This window comes from Acanthaster planci, unplaced genomic scaffold (assembly GCF_054643075.1).
Source record: "Acanthaster planci isolate LZ-2023a unplaced genomic scaffold, COTS_SCS Contig11, whole genome shotgun sequence".
Classification (NCBI taxonomy): Eukaryota; Metazoa; Echinodermata; class Asteroidea; order Valvatida; family Acanthasteridae; genus Acanthaster; species Acanthaster planci.
This window is the reverse complement of record NW_028257635.1, coordinates 49,810-68,275: the sequence shown is the minus strand read 5'-3', so window position 1 is coordinate 68,275 and position 18,466 is coordinate 49,810. Positions and strand designations below refer to the sequence as shown.

General features: G+C 38.6%; 1 protein-coding gene across 8 annotated transcripts in view; it reads right to left on the bottom strand.

Moving 5' to 3' along the window:
• Positions 1 to 18,466, bottom strand: part of LOC110990123 (uncharacterized) — a 184,459-nt gene that overhangs the window by 146,505 nt on the left and 19,488 nt on the right. For all 8 annotated transcript variants that reach the window (XM_087131747.1, XM_087131746.1, XM_087131751.1 and 5 more), the window contains exons 3-5: positions 17,461 to 17,578; positions 3,692 to 3,836; positions 2,748 to 2,937 (exon numbers count right to left, since the gene is read on the bottom strand). In XM_087131747.1, coding sequence (XP_086987873.1) covers positions 2,748 to 2,937; positions 3,692 to 3,836; positions 17,461 to 17,578 — 453 coding nt within the window. The remainder of the gene's footprint in view (positions 1 to 2,747; positions 2,938 to 3,691; positions 3,837 to 17,460; positions 17,579 to 18,466) is intronic.

Here is an 18,466-nt window from a genome sequence, read left to right as displayed (position 1 = left end):
GAAATGTGAAAAATACACCAACCCCAAATAAATAAAAAATACTGCTCTTTCTGTTCATTTTTGTGTGTGGCAAGTTGTTTTTAATCTTGTACAGTATGAATTCCCCTTTCCTGTCAATAACTGTTTTTGGGTGTACGTCGTCATATCGCTGGCCTTTGACCTTTCAAAATTGAAAAATCACTCAAATATAGGGAAAAAGTATACTTTGCACTTGAAAGGAGTATCACTCTGTCCATGTTGCATAGAATAGTTGACGAAATGAGATGCATACAATTATATTAATTATGTGTGGGCACTTCACCATAATTCTTGACACGTAAATGAATCAAATTTGAAAATTACGGCGAAGAATTAGCAGCACAATGTACGCCTAATGAGGTGTTATTAGCATGCATTGTAAAAACGACAGGCTCATCCTTGTGACTGTGGGGAGTTCGAGACTTTCATTATACTGGTAAAATGTCCAACTAAACATTACAGTTACTACCTGTGACACTTCAGTATCACTCCAAAGCCTCTAAATCTTCAGTATTGGAATCCAATTGATCGATTTCTTGCAATTCTTCTTGTAATTTCGGTGTCGGAACCGGCATGATCAGTGTCCAACTAACGTCTTCATACAGCGAGTGCTGTGAGTACACATGCGCGTTGAGGAGCTAGGGAGTTTCAACTTCTTCAAAAGGTCATAACTACATTTTTTCAATAGCAACGGCAGTGTTTTTTTTTCTTCAATAAAAGAAGAACTCCCCAGCTACATGCCAATATGAATATAGAGGGCGCTATTCATATGGTTCTATGCAATACAGCCTGATAAAAAGACGTGCGATTTTGGAGCGGTTTCGGGCGCAACAGTGAGTAATAGGCCGGGCGGTTTCAGGCGCATCAGGGACTAAAGGGTTAACCATGTAAACCCAACACAATCTTCCTGAATCCTCCTTGCAGTACAGAGCGTTCAAGTAAAAGGTCAAACAGCGAGCTTCTGGAACCCTCGTGCAGTGACACTACGGTGATTTTACAGGGTTGAAAATCTACTGTCTATTATTTTTGACAGACGTAAATACAAACTTTCAGATCCCACAAAATAGAATCATAAGAACAGGCATGCAACTCTTCAATTTGAAAAAAAGAGGAAAATATTTTTGCATAGGTCAACCAAATTGTGAGCACGCAGTGCGAAGTCAATTCGGCAAAAATTTTGACTTTTACATGCTCTGTGGTGCATGCTTAAGCATGTTTTGGCAGTTGAAGTGAAATTTGTGTGAATATTTCAAACATTTTACAACATACTTTATATTAAAAACTCAGCAATCACAAGAAGATCAAGAAGAAAATCAATCTAAAAAATTACTAAAAATTTGTATACACAGTTTAATCAATATATATTTTTTATTAAAAAAAATCTGTATCTTACTTTGGAGGCAGTAATTTGTTTTTCGTAGCTTTTTGATACTTTGCAGTGATCGGTCAGCATTACATGATTATGGGTCCACATCCATATTACTGTCACAGAAATCTATTTCTTTTTGCATACCAAGTGCCACGTCTGGCCTATCCAGTTTTCGGACACCTTCGGCTAGAGGAACTTCATCATCCACTTTTTTCCAGCTCCACTTCCAAGCATTTTATGCCTTTATCAATGCTTTTGATATTTTGTCCCTATTTGCGTTCGATGTTGATATTTTGACACATGTGTGATTGACATTCTCGATGCACGTTGATGTTTTTCAACGTTTGCGGCATGGCATCGCATCGTGGTATAGCATCCATGTAACAGTGTGTTTATTAATGTCAGGAAAAAATGTGGCACCAGTCTATTAGCTTGTCGTTGACAGAGAGCGCTTGCACGTACGGTGCTAAGTATGTGTTCTGCACTTTTTAATGCACTTAATGCGTGCACAAAACACGGAGCCGGACGATGTTTTTCTGGCTTTTGCGCGGCTGGCGCACTCGCTTGTACTAAAAATGCGGAACTGGCGTCGCATCGCAGACAGAAACATGCCCAAAACACAGACTTTTTTTATGTGTGGACAGAATTTTCAAAAACCGCAGAACCGCGGAAAAGTTGCATGCCTGTAAGAATTTAATCTTGCTATTTTATAGTGGGGAAGAACTGATAAAATGGGGAAATTTCTTTTGTAACTTTTCACTTGTCCCCATGTCAATCGCTGGCTTGGCCTATTCTTTATGCATTGCCCTCGTGCATGAGAACAAGAATGTAGACCTGCCTGCAACATTCCACCTTTTGGGGGATAGGTTATAGACATGATGGAACGTACTTCAGCCGATACTGCAACGAGACCCACGTTTGCAGTACACGTGGAAAATATTGCATCGCCCAACAGGCACATTTTTACTGCATGTAGTTTAGAAATGCCGGAAGTGAGATGTCAGACTTTGTTTACGTTATTACGCTTTCCACTTGAGTGATTTATAATTTGTTTGATAAATTAATACGAAGACTATTTTAGTCAGTCTTGAGCTCCAAACAAGTGAAAAGTCATTGAAACTGTTTGCAGCTTCACATGTGATATTTCCTATCCTAGAGTTCCGGAAGCCTGCCACCAGGGGGTCAACCTCCAGCAACAGGGGTCTACGGGATTAGGGTCGATAGAGTTGACAATCCACTGCGTGGTGTTTACTACAATTTAACTAATTAAATTTGGGTTATAATATTGTGCCACCTCAATTTTAAAAACCAAAGTTTTCAAGCCTTTCTCCTGTATTATGTTTACATGCATTATACGAACCTGTTTACGCCAAGGCAAGTTGCTCTGCCCGTAGTTGTATCGTATCTCATCACCTTTTCTGATAGAGGAATTGGCTACGATGATTAAGTGTGGCTTTTCATTAACGACTATCTTTTGCACTTTGGCATTAGGACGTATCCAGTCATCATTGATTAATCTCCCTCTGAAGTCTCCAGATGTTGCATCAATACTGTAAAAATTCACAAAAGGATATATTAAGAGACATGAGATATTTCAGGTTTTAAATCACGGTCCAGAAAAGTTGTTTCTTTTCTATTTGGAGAATTTATCCCTAATCATATTAACCCTAATCACCTCATTTTTTATTAGAAGGCTGACTGAACCCATCAAATTCCAACACCCTTTAGCTGCTCCATCGGTTATACATGTATGCACGCAACTCGCTGGACTAGTACACAGCCCAACAAACTCCAACAGGCAGTCAACTGTTAGGTTTTGGCTGAGTGGGGGTACTTGGTCATATACTGGCACTATAGTACTGCTCACATTAAATGCAAAACGACGTCTAGATCAACTCATACATTGAGTGTATGTATAAGGTAGATTAAGCACGGTACTGGATAAGATGGGGATTAAACATGATGCATCTGTTGGTGAATGTAAATGAAGGGTTCCAGCCTTAGGCCCCCCCCCAAAAAAAAATTGTTGGATTGACGAAATGGGTCATTGGTTGCTATTTTTTTATTTCCAATCTAATGCAGTGCAGTCATTTTTAGTACGCATAAACACATAAAAACAAAAACAGAAGCCAAAAAAAATTCTAAGGTCGGTGATAATTATTAGGGGCGGTCAGTTACTTTGTTTTTTTAGAAAAAGCCATAAAATCGCTAGGGTCAGCAATTTTTTTTAGGGCAGATCGGGTTAGTCAATACAACTTTTTTTAGGCCTTAATTGAAACCTATTATACATGTACCAGTACTTACCACATCCTCTTGTCTTTGTGGATGAAGTAAAAAATGTAGTCTTGGTTAGAAAGCTTCTCTCCTTCACTTCCGATCAAAAGATTCCCACGGTACTCAACAATGAATTCCCCTGGGAAAAAGGGCTTTTCTGCAAATAGCCCTTTTCCTGTGAATTACAAAAAAAGATCAGTAGGGAAAATAAAAGTGTGTTTTTACTCATAAATGCCCAAGACAGTTTCCCCGTTCCTATTGGTCCAGAGCCCATCACATGCCCAATATTACATGTAAACGATTGATAAAGACACAGCTGGAGGTAGAAGTGTTTAATACTGGCTGGCAACAAAGGTGGCCCCTAAACGAGGACAAAGTTGTTTAATACGTCCTCATGTGCTGAATAACGGCACAACTTTGGAAAGTATGTTTTCATTAATCGAAGAAGCTTAATTGTTGCCTGAAAGCAAGTGGGTTATGAAGTTAATGCGAATTTGGGTAAGAGAATAATTCTGTAAAATAATTTTTGATTGATGCATAATTTACACCCATCAAAGACTTATCAACAAATTATTTTGTTGTTGGCCATTACTAAAAAATGATGCAAAAATTACCGTCTGCTAAAATGTTTATCGTTTGACACACACTGGCATCATTTGCATCAACTGTTTAATGTCCAGATACAAATTCTCTCTAAATTATCAAAGTAACAAAGTAACTTTCGTTGTTGAAGTTCATCAATTTCAGCTTGAACTAAAAATATTTTTACAAAGCAGTGTTGTATCAGGAAAAGTAAAAAAAAAGTTTAGTGTCCTTCGTCTCTTGAAAAAAGGGAGGAGGTTTTTTTTAACCACACCCGTCGGGCCTCTTTTTCAAGATGACCGCCAGCTTTTTTGTTTAAATGGGCCCCACTTGGAATCAGGATAGGCTGGTATCAGCTTTTTAAGAGCTGATCTTTTCCTCCCAATCTTTGGAAAAGCGTTGTACTGGTAGTTTTCTTTGTTTTATAACTTGAAAAAGAATGGAGGGCACAAAAAAGGAAGCGGGCGGGGACACTAAACACTATTACTCTTTACTATTATTGTCATTGAGAAAGTACAGTTTTGTGTAAACAATTGCAAACTGGGTTTCTCTTTCTTGTTGCACAACCCCCTGGATTGATAATGACCATTAGGTCTGGTTCGCATTCACATTCATGTTCCCACTGATGACCCTTAGGCTTGGGTCATTATCAACATCCAGACTCCAGCCTGGTCTTAAATATAGTGATTACGAATGGCAAACCACATACCATATTTATTCTCTTATTGAAAATCCTGTCACAAGTAGTTCCACATTTTCCCTTACAGTTATAAACACGGAGTCTGTTTTACATTATAAATGAAGTGTACCGATACATGACTAGTCAAATATTTTCAGAGGGCTAATATGTATTTTATTGAGGGCTAGTACATGTAGATATATTTTAAAGGAATATTGCTCCACTAACCCTTGTCAAAGTTTTGTGATGTTGGATGGCAACCAATGAGAGAAAAACGGCTTGTATTCAACCTTCAAATGGTGTTGTAGTTACAGTGTCTTATAAAATACTGTAAGTTCTTTATTTTGTAAATAGGATAGTTTGCACAGAGGCTGAGACGTGGTCCAAGATCCACTGAATGTACTGGTAACGTCTCATCAATTCCGTACACTATGTGCATGCAGCCGCTTTTAGACAAGGATTAACTATTCAGAATAATGAATGTTTTGCATCGGGGTAATATACATCAATATTACTTTTTTGCTCTTCACTGACGTGAATTAACACGCACTGTATGCTTTACCACCTACTGTATGCTTTACCACCTGAGTGAAAGCTGGAAAATTCACTTGGGTGAGACTTGAACCCACAACCTCCAGCTTACTAGTGCAGAAGTCTAAACCACTCGACCACCTAGCTAATGGTGTCAGCTGGCCGGTCCGATTATGATGTACATTGCGGTGGGTACTGCGATGGGTATTCATACATGTACATATTATAATGAAGGGTTTGCATGGGGGTGACATACAGGGTGTCTCCCCCCAAAAAATGCAGCAAGCAGAGAAAGGGGCCCTGTGTCCTTGAAATATTGCATATTGGATTCTGGTGCTTGTATAATGTTTAACCTGGGATATTCAGCTTCCAAATACTGTTTATTTCATCTGTTTTACTTCTGTAAAACCAAAGATCACACATTGAATACAAACACTCGAAAACCAATTTGTGCCACTTTCATTGCAGTAGGATATGAACAGGTGCCTTTTGTTTGTCATGTCCTAACAATGTAAGAATGGCAAGTAATGAATAAAATAATAGTACATAATTATAGTACGTAATAAATGAACGTAAGATCAAATGGAGTAAAAAGGAAAAGAAAACGAGATATGTGTTTGTGGGCAAATACAGAGCTGTTTAGCTTTTAAGTGGAAAGCTCTGTATTCAAGGTCAGAGTTCGAGTTTCATAAGAAATGGAATCATTACTTCAGATTTTGAGTATTACTACACATTGGTGTTTTACTTGTCAAAAGAATTTTCGTGTCTACAATTTTCTGTTCTTGAGATATAAATACAAAATCCAAAGATCGATTAAATCATATAAAATCATGCGATGACGTCATCAACACATGACTGCAACTTTGGCTAAACCTCTTTCTAAAATACTTGTGTCCCAAGTTTCAATTGTTCATTAGTTATAAACAAAAAGTGCAAAAGACTAACAACTTTAATTATCGGACGGACGCTAGAGGGCAGCAGAACACTTTCATGGTGTCAGCACAAACGCAGTGCATGGGTTGCCAGTCGCACGTGATTGGAAAAAAAAATTGGCAAATTTGTTGACATCACACTTCCCGTTTGGACTTTAGTCGAGTGCCGTGCAATCACGAAATGTGCAACAATGTGCGTAATACAATAGGACTCGGAGGCCTATGCGTGATTTATGTCTGTGGTGGCATGAGATATGAATAAAAGTTGTAAAAATTTAGTAAATCATATGAATAACGTAATGACGTCAGGAGCATGTGACTAAAATGCATCTTTTATTGTTGCAAACATATTGTTTGCTTTGTTGTATTGTATAAAATACATGTCACATGTTCACGATTAGTTGTTTTAATCTCCCGTAACACAAGACAGTATATAAAATTATTAATTACATTGTTTGCTTAGATGATTACAATCCCTTAGGCCAAACCAAAAAGCTTGCATTACAGTAATCAAACCTACATGGATTCTTCGGCACTGAAATTGCCAACCTTTAACTATTTATTGCAATATTTGTATTGTTTGTAAATAAATACAAAATGGAATAAAACTGACTATTCCTGCGAGTTATACTGTATGTCAATTCCACAAAGGGTGTGACACAAATGTAAATGCAGCCTAAAGGAACACTTGAAATGTATAATTGATTTCCATATGCTACTTTAACTTATTTTCCTCTAAAGTGACTAACACCCTCTAGAAAGTAATTACAGGTCATAAAAGTCAATGTGAGCAAATATAAGAAAATCTAAGCAATTTCTTAACAAAATACTGAGAATTTGTCAGACCATTCTCATAGAGTTTGTACACAGGGTGTTGAGTGAAAGTAGTATCGAAATCTTTCCCATTAATCTTAAATAACCGAGTGCAACCGTGCTTGTCATGTGTGACCATCATAGTCAGTTGAAATTACGAAAGAAATCAAAACCGCCACAAAATCTGAATATTGAGAACATCCTTCAAAATGCAAAAAGGGGGCAGTAACACTGGTCAAAGACATCATAAATGTGGCCCTCTGCACAGAACCTTTAAGGACAATGAGGCATAGTTACACTTATCACTTGCACCTCCAAAAATTATGATAAATGCATATTAAGCAGAGCAGTAAACTGTTTGAGCTCTCGCAAATTGAGGAAATGTTTGACCTAAACACAAATATACATGACAGTCCATTCCTTTATTATTTAATCCTTTTTCATCTGAATCATCAGCTTCAGGGAAGTATGTGATCTTCATCAATCGGAATATATTTGCGCAGTTTACCTTTTGTGCATTCTACATGCAGTTTTTTTTTACATATAAGCAAGGCACAAATTCCCATTATACTGTCTGGAGTGGAAAGGAGATCCATTCAGTAGATGACGTCATCATTAATGAACTCGATCCTCTTCTGTGTGGAGATGGCACATCGGGGTGTGCATGCAGGGCATGCATGCCTGGTAGTCATCTTTACATGTAGGCACATGCATCTTTGGTGGAGGCATCATGGCCTCTGTAACAGTTCACATCTGGAACGTGTTGTATCTGTCAAAGCTGTTGAATTATAATAACATTTTAATAGCAGCAGAGTATGCACTTAACGTCACACAAACACAGTAGGCCTGTCTTGAATACCTACATTAAGTGCGGAAAATTTAATTAAACCAACCATCCATTGCCTCTTTGTAACATTTGGGGGAAAATGGTAATCCATATAAGTATTACCCATGATCAGATGATATGCGTGGTCACATCAGTGGTCATGAGCTGATAGGCAGATAGGGGAATGGTGTAAAACAAGTATAGGAGTTGAGAAGGAAAGTGGAAGAAATAAACACACAGAAAACAACTTTGTAGGAGTTAGAATTCACTCAGGAAACTGTACAGCCGGCACTTGACACTCAATGCACATGCCACAAATCCTATAGGCCGTACGTACAGTATAGAACTTCTTTATAGAATGATTCCATATTGTCATTAAATAATACACGTTCGCCGAAATCTTCTGAATCCCACATAATCCTAGGTCTCGGCTACTAAGCAAACAAGTATGAGTATTCTTACTTCAACGGCATATTATTAAGGTTTATCCGGAAGGCAAGATTAATTCAGACAAACGTATGTTTGGCCAACCATACCTTTGACAATGATTCCAGATCCTCCCCATCCATGTGCATTTACATTTGGAATAGGCCTCCGCCTATGGCCTAGCTGGCTTTGCTTCTAAATTCCATGATGTGTTCATCCCTCCACATTCTTACACCTACCGCCGCAAGTGAGGAAGCAAATTTACATAACTATTGCATTCAACGTAAGCCAGGCCTGAACATGGTTTGCCCTCATGACTATGTGTACTTCGTAAAAGCGATGTAGCACCCTCTAGCATCATGCTCAGTGAATGGTGATTTTCCTTTTGGGGTTGTAGAAAGGTATGATACACATCGTCGTACACATACATGCATTTGCATGTACATGTACAAACACGGGTATAATGTACACGGGTATATGTGATGCGTTTTTCGTACGTCTACAACCTAATCAACATATAGTCGAAAGAATTTAGTCTCTACCATTTTCTGTTCTTGAGATATAAATAAAAGGTCCAAAAATCAAGTCAAATCACATAAAAATCATGTGATGACGTCATCAAAACTTTACTGCAAGTTTGTCTAAAACTCTTTGCGAAATACTTCTGTACAAAGTTTCAATAAAATCTGAGCTTTAATATTGGACTTATAGAACTCTTAAATTTGCACATTCAGTATGACTTCACGTGACATGTGATGACATCATCATGATGTAACTTTTTTTTTTAAATGTTTCTCCCGGGTCTAGTTCTCAGCTTAGTTTGGGGTTAGTTGAAGTCAATTTTGTGTACTTTTTGTCCATGAGAAAAAATAATTAACATTCAAAATTTAATAAAAATCAGTCGATGACGTCATCATGACATCATTTCAGATTTAACCTACTGGTATCATTGTCTACCTAACCACCAAGTTTCATAACGATCGGATGTTTGCTTATGTTTCTAAAAAAAATTTGTTTTATGACGTCACACTAATATCGTGAATTGTGGTATACTGCCATTACCTAACCAACATATTGTTGAAAGAATTTCGATTCTACCGTTTTTCTTTCATGAGATATAAATAACAAGTAAATTCTCATAAAATCGCATGATGACGTCATTAACACGGCACTGCAATTTTTGTCTATAACACGTCCCATAATACTTGTGTACTAAGTTTCAATTGAATCAGAGTTCTGGTTCTTGAGAAAAAGAGCTCTAAACTTTGCATTTTTGGAATGACATCACGTGACACATGATGAAGTCAGCGTTACGAAAATGACTTAGGACCAATGTGGGGTGGTGGTCTAACTATATATATGTCAAGTATGAAGTGAATCGGAAGCGAAACAGTTGCCAAAGTGCCACCTAGAAAAAAACATGTATAATCCTATGGGATTTTTGGTGGCAAAAAATATTTAAAAAATTAAGAAAATAGAATTAAGAAAAACAATAACTGTTTCGCAGAATGCGAAACAGCTAAAAAAAAACAAAAAAAGAACAAATCAAGCCAGCATTATGGAATTCGATCTTGCAAATGTACTACTATCAACGGGAGTGAATAAAGCATCGCACAAATGAAAAAATCTCCCCCTACAAACAGTTCACGAAAAACATCAATCTACGGCGGCAACCTTCATGGAATAATGCCGATTCCTAAACACAAGGAAGGGGACATCACCGGCCTGTTCTTTGAATTTCTGCCTGCACAACCGGTTCTTCCATGCTATTCTTTTTCAACCATAAAGCTGCACTTCCAAAAGAACAAAGTAGTCTGTAACAAACTTATAGTCATGGTGGCAGCCACATTTCACTTCCCTTTGATTGGTAATCAAATAGCGACATGTATGATTACGCCCTTTCTCTATACACAAGCATCTATTTGGGACACCCTGTACATCAATATTAGTTTTTTGCCCTTCATCGATGTGAATTAACGCGCACTGTATGCTCAGTGTTTCACCACCTGCCTGAAAGCTGGAAAAAAATCACTCAGGTGGGACTCGAACCCACGACCTCCTGCTTACTAGTGCAGACATCTTAACCACTCAACCACCAAGCTAACAGTGTCAGAAGGATTAACTATGTTGTATCATCTTTTGAGAAACAATATTTGCTAGATTTTTATATCAGTCTATATTTTTTAGAATATGGTTTTCAACATCATCGAAACAATCTGGTGTTGCCTTTGCATAAACAGCAGAAACATTTGCATTCTTTTTTCTAAATCTAAACCACGTCCCTCTTAGGGAAAACATGACTGCATGCATGTAAGTATGCATTGTGCATATCACAGGGGTTGAATTTCAAGAAGTCTGGTAGAGCGCAGGACAGGTATGTTCACCCCAGTAGCACGGTGCACCACTTACATTACATACAATGTAGAACTTTCTGTTTTCATGCATGCACACTCGGTCATTTGACTGTCGCACACGTCGCCCGACACTATCCTGTTCATTTTCATTATTTTTTTTACAACAAAAAAATGGGAAACTTCGTGAAATGTCCAAAGAACATTAAATCTGAATGGGGAAACCATATTATGAATTCAGATTACATACAAATAAAAAGCCACTCTGAAAAAAGGAAGATATTATGATGAAAAAACAAGAAAGGATTTGAAACAAAATGTCCACACTCTTTAAAATTTCTCCTGTTTCCCAAAGATAGGAAATATACTGATGTACTGGTATGCATGAGACATTGATGAAAATCATGATACATTTTCAAGTGAAAGGAAATTGTACAGCTAAAGTCATAAGGAATTATCCAACGGTGGTTTTTGGTCATGAAACACTGTGACAGGGTATACCGTGCATATTCCTGTTGACACTTGGTGAATGCATGCAATGCAGGGCAACCTTGTACACAGGTCAAATTGTACATACTGTATATACACATGTAGCTACATGTACATACAGAAAAAAGTTATGACGGCCACTTATTTTCCTTGTAGTGACCTATAAGATATCAGCAACTCATTAATGTTTCTTAAAAGTCAAATTCAGCAGTGAAAATATTGAAACATTTTCTAAGAAAACAGAATTTTTCAAACATGTCTCGAGTGTTTGCTGAGGATGTCAAGTGGCAGCTGTGTACAGTATGTGATGGAAGGTGTGTTATAAAACGCATATGGACTGGCATAATTCGGCCAACAGTGCACATTTATGCACCCCTTGGGCCTGCAAGTGACCAGAGGAGGGTCCTATTTCTGGTCACTCCCAGATCCCTCAGGGTGCATAAACGTGCACTGTTGACGTCTTTGCCAGTCCATACATGTGTATAATGCGTGATCCCAAAAGTAAACTGACACAAAATCTGATATAGCTTAAATGTAGTATGGTTTTTCACACATGAGGAAATTGTGTTTTTTTATATTTTTACGCTTGTCTTGTAATAAAATTTCAGTTCAGTAAAATGTTTGAGTCACTATCCCTCACGTATGTTCATGCCCTCCACTTTGTTTGCGCGCATGTGCCAAAATTTCGCCCGGCTCAAGCTGGCCTGTGGAAAAGAAAAGGAGTATCAATTTTCATCCGTGAATATCATCAATATATTTTGAGTGAAATTCATGCCACAGGATCAAATTAAATGAGTTTTTTGCATTTTTAAAAATCAAAATTCAGAATTTCCAAGAAATTGCCATTTTATATCCTTGTCGACTTTCCAATTCCGTGCGTAGGCTTGTAAAAAGGGTCAATGGAAAACATAATTTTGGATGTGTTAGACCTCCAGTTTTCCCAAACATTACTGTATATTAATTTTATTTTTAAATGTATTATTCCGGTGGAATAATACATTTAAAAAAAATTTTTTTTTTACATCTTCTTAAAGCTCTGCACTCGGACACTAGAGCTAAGATCAGGGTCGGTAGGGACCTATCCCCCTCTTTTCTGACGTCATCTGGTGTCCGTCAGGGCTGTGTGCTTGCTCCAACCGTGTTTTGCACTGCCACGGACTCTATCCTAGCAGGATGTGAGGATTCACTTGGAATCAATGTGAGCGACACCAGGTTCACTAACCTCCTGTATGCTGATGATGCCGCTTGTTTTCTAGTCAAACTTGCTCGGGGAGCTCCTTACAACCTTTGAACGGGAGGCCAGCTATATCGGCCTTAAACCTTCATGGGCAGAGACCAAAGTACAGTCACTGTGGTCCCACACCAGCCCCTATTCCTCTAGGGCCCAATGTTAATGTCGACCCAGTTGATTCATTCTGTTATCTTGGATGCACAATTGACTCGTCAGGTCTCTGCAGTAAAGACATACTCCGTAGAATTGGCATTGCCAGTACCATCTTGGGACAATTGGACCGTCTCTGGAGGAGCAAAGCCAGTCTCTCGGTGAAACTCCGGTTTTACCATACGTGTGTTCTTTCTGCCCTCCTCTATGGGTCTGAAACCTGGACGCTCCTAAAGACAGAACAACAGCGCATCCAAGCTTTTCACATGCAATGTCAGCGCCGCATCCTTGGAGTCAGATGGTTCGACTTCATCCCCAACACAACCATCCAGCAGTGCACTGGGCTTGGTAGCATTTTGACAGAGATCTCAGGGAGACGGCACACCCTTTTTGGCCATGTCCGACGTCTCCTGCCCCTGCTTGCCTTGCTCTCGACATCACTGTCCAATTCCATCATGGGCAGCAGCCTGCATCCTGGAGGAGGCCTTGTGGTCGTCCCCGGCTCACCTGGCTTAACCACTACCAGCCGGGGACTCCGAAATCGGAGCCGTATGGTTTATATGTGTGGCCGGGGTCTCCGAACTCGGACAAAGGAAACAGGGCCCTGTGACAAAAGACCGTACTCCGAACAAAAGACCAGGCTGCTGGGCATGACCGGCATTTTTCACTCTCAAAAGTGGTGATAATCCAGCGTTAGTTTGAAACCGTATACCAGGGTTTGGGGTATTTAGAGCAAGCGGATTACCACCGGGGACAAAAGCTCTCCACCACCGCAGCGATGAGCCACACAGCGCCGCTGCATGCTAATCTGGCCCCTATTGAAAAGAGGTCAGCAGTGCACTGAGCCAGGTTCGTGAACAAAACACAGTTGTATAACACCGCACAATCTGGGCTCTGTTTACAAGGCTGCAGGCCTGGCTGAAATATTCGGGCGTCAATGAAGGTCACCTGTCAACTTAGAGTAGTGCCTGAAGATTACTCTGTGCGGCTATAAACGACTGTTAAATGGAATGATGAATTGTTGAAGGATTTTGAAAACGGAAAAAATGATAGTCATGCCAGCCCAGCATCCTCAACGTTGAAAAATGCCCCGGTCCGAAGTGGTTAAAGACCTACTAAAAAGGTTCCCTGATTTCCAAATTTTAAACAACACAATAGGAGATATGACCATCTTTCACAATAAACAAAAATTAATACGTCAGCATTTAGCTTTCATGTTAAAAACATTCCCAAACCACGGTTTTCCACAAGTCACTTTTCACCATTTTCAGAAATGCTCATTACGTATTCACTGACCCCAAAATGTCACGAAGAGACAAAAAAGTAAACATGCAGTATCTCCCCGATTGCAGTGTATGCGTATTGCATGTACTGTGCATGTAAAGTTTGTGTGCTCACGTGTCAAATGCTCGGCTGTTCTTTTCATCGATATATTCAGCCTTCTAGTACTTCAATTATACTTGGTTAGTAAGTTCATGATGTATTTTCTATCAAACAATAGGGTAAAACATGCCACGGTCTTCTGTTGTCGGTGGCTGCGACAGAAATGCCCGCAAGAACTCAGACTTTGTTTTCTTCAGATATTGAATCGTGCTTTGTGTTCCTAGCTCCATGGTTCGTGCAAACTGTGAGGACAAATATCAAGGTATCACAGTGGTCACTTATCTGCGAAAGAAATTTCTCAAAGGGTTCATACATGTAAGACGAATCAACTGTTTTACAGGAGGAATTTGGGTTTGGTAGTTGTTATGAGCAAAAAGTGGCGCTATTCCCACCATCGTTCTTCCCCCTACGGTTGTGAAACCGGTTCGACTGGGCTACCATCTACGACCAGTACCACGACTTCCCCAGCCCGGTCACCACGGAAATGTCGAATATCACAGCGGAGGCTAGCCTTAGAAAAGCAGATAATGAAATTTTTGCTCTGTAGTCTATGAATATGCTTACAGCTGAATACTTATCACATATGGGCTTCAGTTTATTTCAGTGATTTAAAGAATATGACTTAAATGACAAACCTCTTATGGAAAGAATTTTATATACTAGGCGAAGTAAAAACCGTTTGTTTCGTGTCCCAGTGCATTTCCTTTTTTGGGACCTGCGTGGATTTTTCAATCTTTTTTATTTACAAAAAGGTGCAAAAACCCACCCCAAAAAGTCGGGAAATTACCCTAATTTGAGATACTACTTGCGGTATTGTTGTTTAAATGCACTCTTGAATTTTGTATATACAGTAAGTGGTAAACTCTTCATGTGGGTGATACATGTATCTTGCAAGAGTGAAGGTGATGAGGATTGCCGGATATCGGAAATAGCGGCTATCTTGAAAAGATTAAAATAAATTAAAATTAAAAAACCTGCCTCCTTTTTTTTGAAAAATCCGCACAAGAAACATAGGTTTTTATTTACTTGGCCTGATTCATGTACATGTACTATTGTTTGATTTATTAAACTAATCCACTTCGTAGCACAAAAGCATTTTATGTTCTCTTTGGATATCTATAAATGGTACCAAGAAACACATGAAAACAATGAAGATTAACTTCAAATTTCAAAATTATGAACAAAACATTTAAAATTGTGATGTTCTGAAAATATTTAGACAATGACTAAATCACATCTATTAGGGAACCAATCCATCTAAACGTCAAAACATGAACATCTACAACACAAAATTTAAGGTGCTAATTGGAAATATCCAATATTAACCCACAGAGGTGCAGTATTTTTTAGTCCCAATTACAAGGGGCAGAGAGAATTTGGAGTTCAGTAACATAAAGTGCATGCCTGCCCATGTCTGCCCTCATGTCGTGCTGCAAAACTGCAAGTTTGGGGTTGCATGTCTCTTAAATTTACATTGTGTACAAATGATGGGTCAGATTGTCACAAAGTAGGTACTGAAATGAAATGAAAGGAAAAACTAAATCGCACAACTACTAGGGCAAATCTTGATAATTAGAGAGAGGCCTTGTCAGTGGGAATCTTCAACCTGGGTGCTGGCTGCATTAAATTTTTCAATAAATGTAATGTACACTGTATTATTATAATTTTACTTAGGTGCAAATTGGGCCAAGTCCAAACACTTCTTTTTCAAGTACTGTACCGGTACATTGTATAATACTGCATTTCAAAAAACAAATCTTGGAGTTCCTCCACTTGTGGGTAGCTGAATTCTGTTTACTCCATCTGGACTTGGATGAGTGTCATGCACAATTTGCATTAAACACGATGGCAACGGTATCCTATTGTGCCTCTACAGGAATCCCCAACACCATCTTACAACTTGAGGGTATGCGACCAAAATTTCCTGAGAAAGAGACAAAAAAGTACATGTAGGTACCATGGTAATTAGTGCACTTAAAGTCCACAGTCACATATTGTCTATTTGAAATACATATTCAACATAGGCCTCCAGAGCATATCTAGACTTATTCATCATGTGTACATGTATGTGAAGATTGGGTTATGGCAATCCCATGATCATGTTCATGAATACGGCAATTGATCATGAAACTAATTCTTCAAACCAAGAAATGTTTCAGCACAAAAAAAAAATCATCAGACTTACTACTCGGTGATTAAATACGAATGTACTAACCACTCAGAGTTTCCAAGGCAGTTTTGCTGTCCCGCATGGTCCCATAGAGTATGTAGCAACACAGTCATTGGCTGAACCGCCACGTCCACCACCGGTTTTCATTTCTAGGGATCGGCACTACGAACTTCAAATATGTGCTCTGTATTATTTTCCTCCGCAGAACAGATTCTTGGAAAAAATATTGCATCCTGACGTCCCTTTCTAAACCGAAAAAACACATCTTTGGCTCTTAACTTATACCGCATAAAGTCCACTTGCATGTAAGTAGTGTGAGGAGTTTGTGGGGAAATGGAACTTTGGGGGCAAAAGTCTGGTCAACTTAGTACAGTTTTACTGTGTGCACACTGCGTATTGGATGTACCGTAGGCCTACCGGTACATGTACATGACCAGAATTTTGCCCCCGAAACTCCATGAAAGACTTCCCCACAAACTCCTTACTCTAATCACATGCAAGTGGACTCTACATGTTTGACGGACAAGTTCAGAGCCAAAATTGTGCTTTTTTTGGGAGGGGGACTCAAAAGTGGCATCAGGTTGCAACATTTATCCCAGATTCTTCACTAGAAGAACTTCAAAGAGGAAATGTGGTCTGGTAACTTGCGCAGTAAACAGTGTACCATAGCTGGTCTGTTCACAGTTCATAACCCTTCGCGTTAGCTCCGGTATACACACAGTAGCAGTGCTGTGCATACATTGTGTACTGCATATTGAACGTACATGTAGTGTCTCTACTTGACGTCACAAGCCAAATGTAAACAATGAAACTGACCTCACGCTTTTCGGAAATTTGCCAGATTCAGCATTGCAATGTCCTGTAATTTGTTGTGGTGACAGTTTCTGCCAGTAAATCGGTTTTATTTGTGTTTCTGGACAGGTACTGTTTACAAAACCCTCAATCTGAAAAAACCCCACAACCTTTTCAGTAGGTCTTTAAAACTTATGGCTGGCTATGTTACGCACGCACTCCACTAGGTAGTCTGTCCCATGTGACTGCAAATTTGTGCTTCTCACGAACTCTACTGTTGTTGGTAGGTAACTTTTAAGTGTATTTTTTTTCACTGAATGGAAAGTATCGACTGTTCTAGCATTATGACATTCTGTGTTGGGACAAGTAACATGTAAGATGCGATATTACTAAGCAATCATCTGCACCATGATTTAGAGCAAGGAAACCACTAATTTAACTTACCAACAAAACTGTTAACAATTCTCTCCTGTAGGTATTCAGGATCTTTGCCAGATTCGATCCATTTGACAGCATCTTTTTGCAGATCATATGCCTGTTTCGCAGCTGTACGTGAAGATCTCTGGAAAAATAAAAATCTGCAACTTTAAGTTTGAAATGAATGAATTACAGTTTTGCATTCAGTACTATTAATAGAACTTACCTCGGAAACACAACCAAAACTAGAGGTTCTATGTCTCTTTGCAAGAGAACATAGGGCTTTTCTGTATTTCTCATTTTATTATGTTTAATGCTTGTAATGCAAAGGAATTTTGAATTTAGCATGCTCGTGAGCAAGAATGGCCAAAATGAAAAAAATATATAAATTGTTGATGACGTTATGATGTCGTTTAATTTTTGTATGTATATTGTCTTTTGGTCTAGCCATGTACCAAGTTTCAACAAAATCTGACTTAACGTTCTCTAGATATAGGGCTTTAAAATTCGTGAATTTCTGATGACGTCAAATAATTCATGATGACGTCATCACACTAACACTTGCCAGTGCACCTCGCTTTATTGTAGTCTTAGTCTGTGCCTAGTATGAAGCAATCGAATGAATACAAGTGTGAAAACTGATGAGCAATATTAAATTTTAAAAAATCATTAAAAAATAACCGATGACGTCATTGAGCCGCCATTTCAGGTTAAGGTTACTGGGACTATTATCTACCTACCTGCCAAGTTTCATGACAATCAAACATTGCCTTATGTGTGTTTTAAATAGTGACATTTTTGATGATGTCATGATGACTTCATGCATTTTTCCAAATTTTGTGCACATATCTATTGCCCAACTACCATAATACAAAAAGAATTTTGAATTTATCATGTTGCATTAGTGAGATATGGCAAAACACTTTAAAAATTCAAAATTACAAATAAAATCACACGATGACGTCATGATGACGTCAACTCAATTTTTATCTATACCACATGGCAGTCTAACAACATACATGTACCAAGTTTA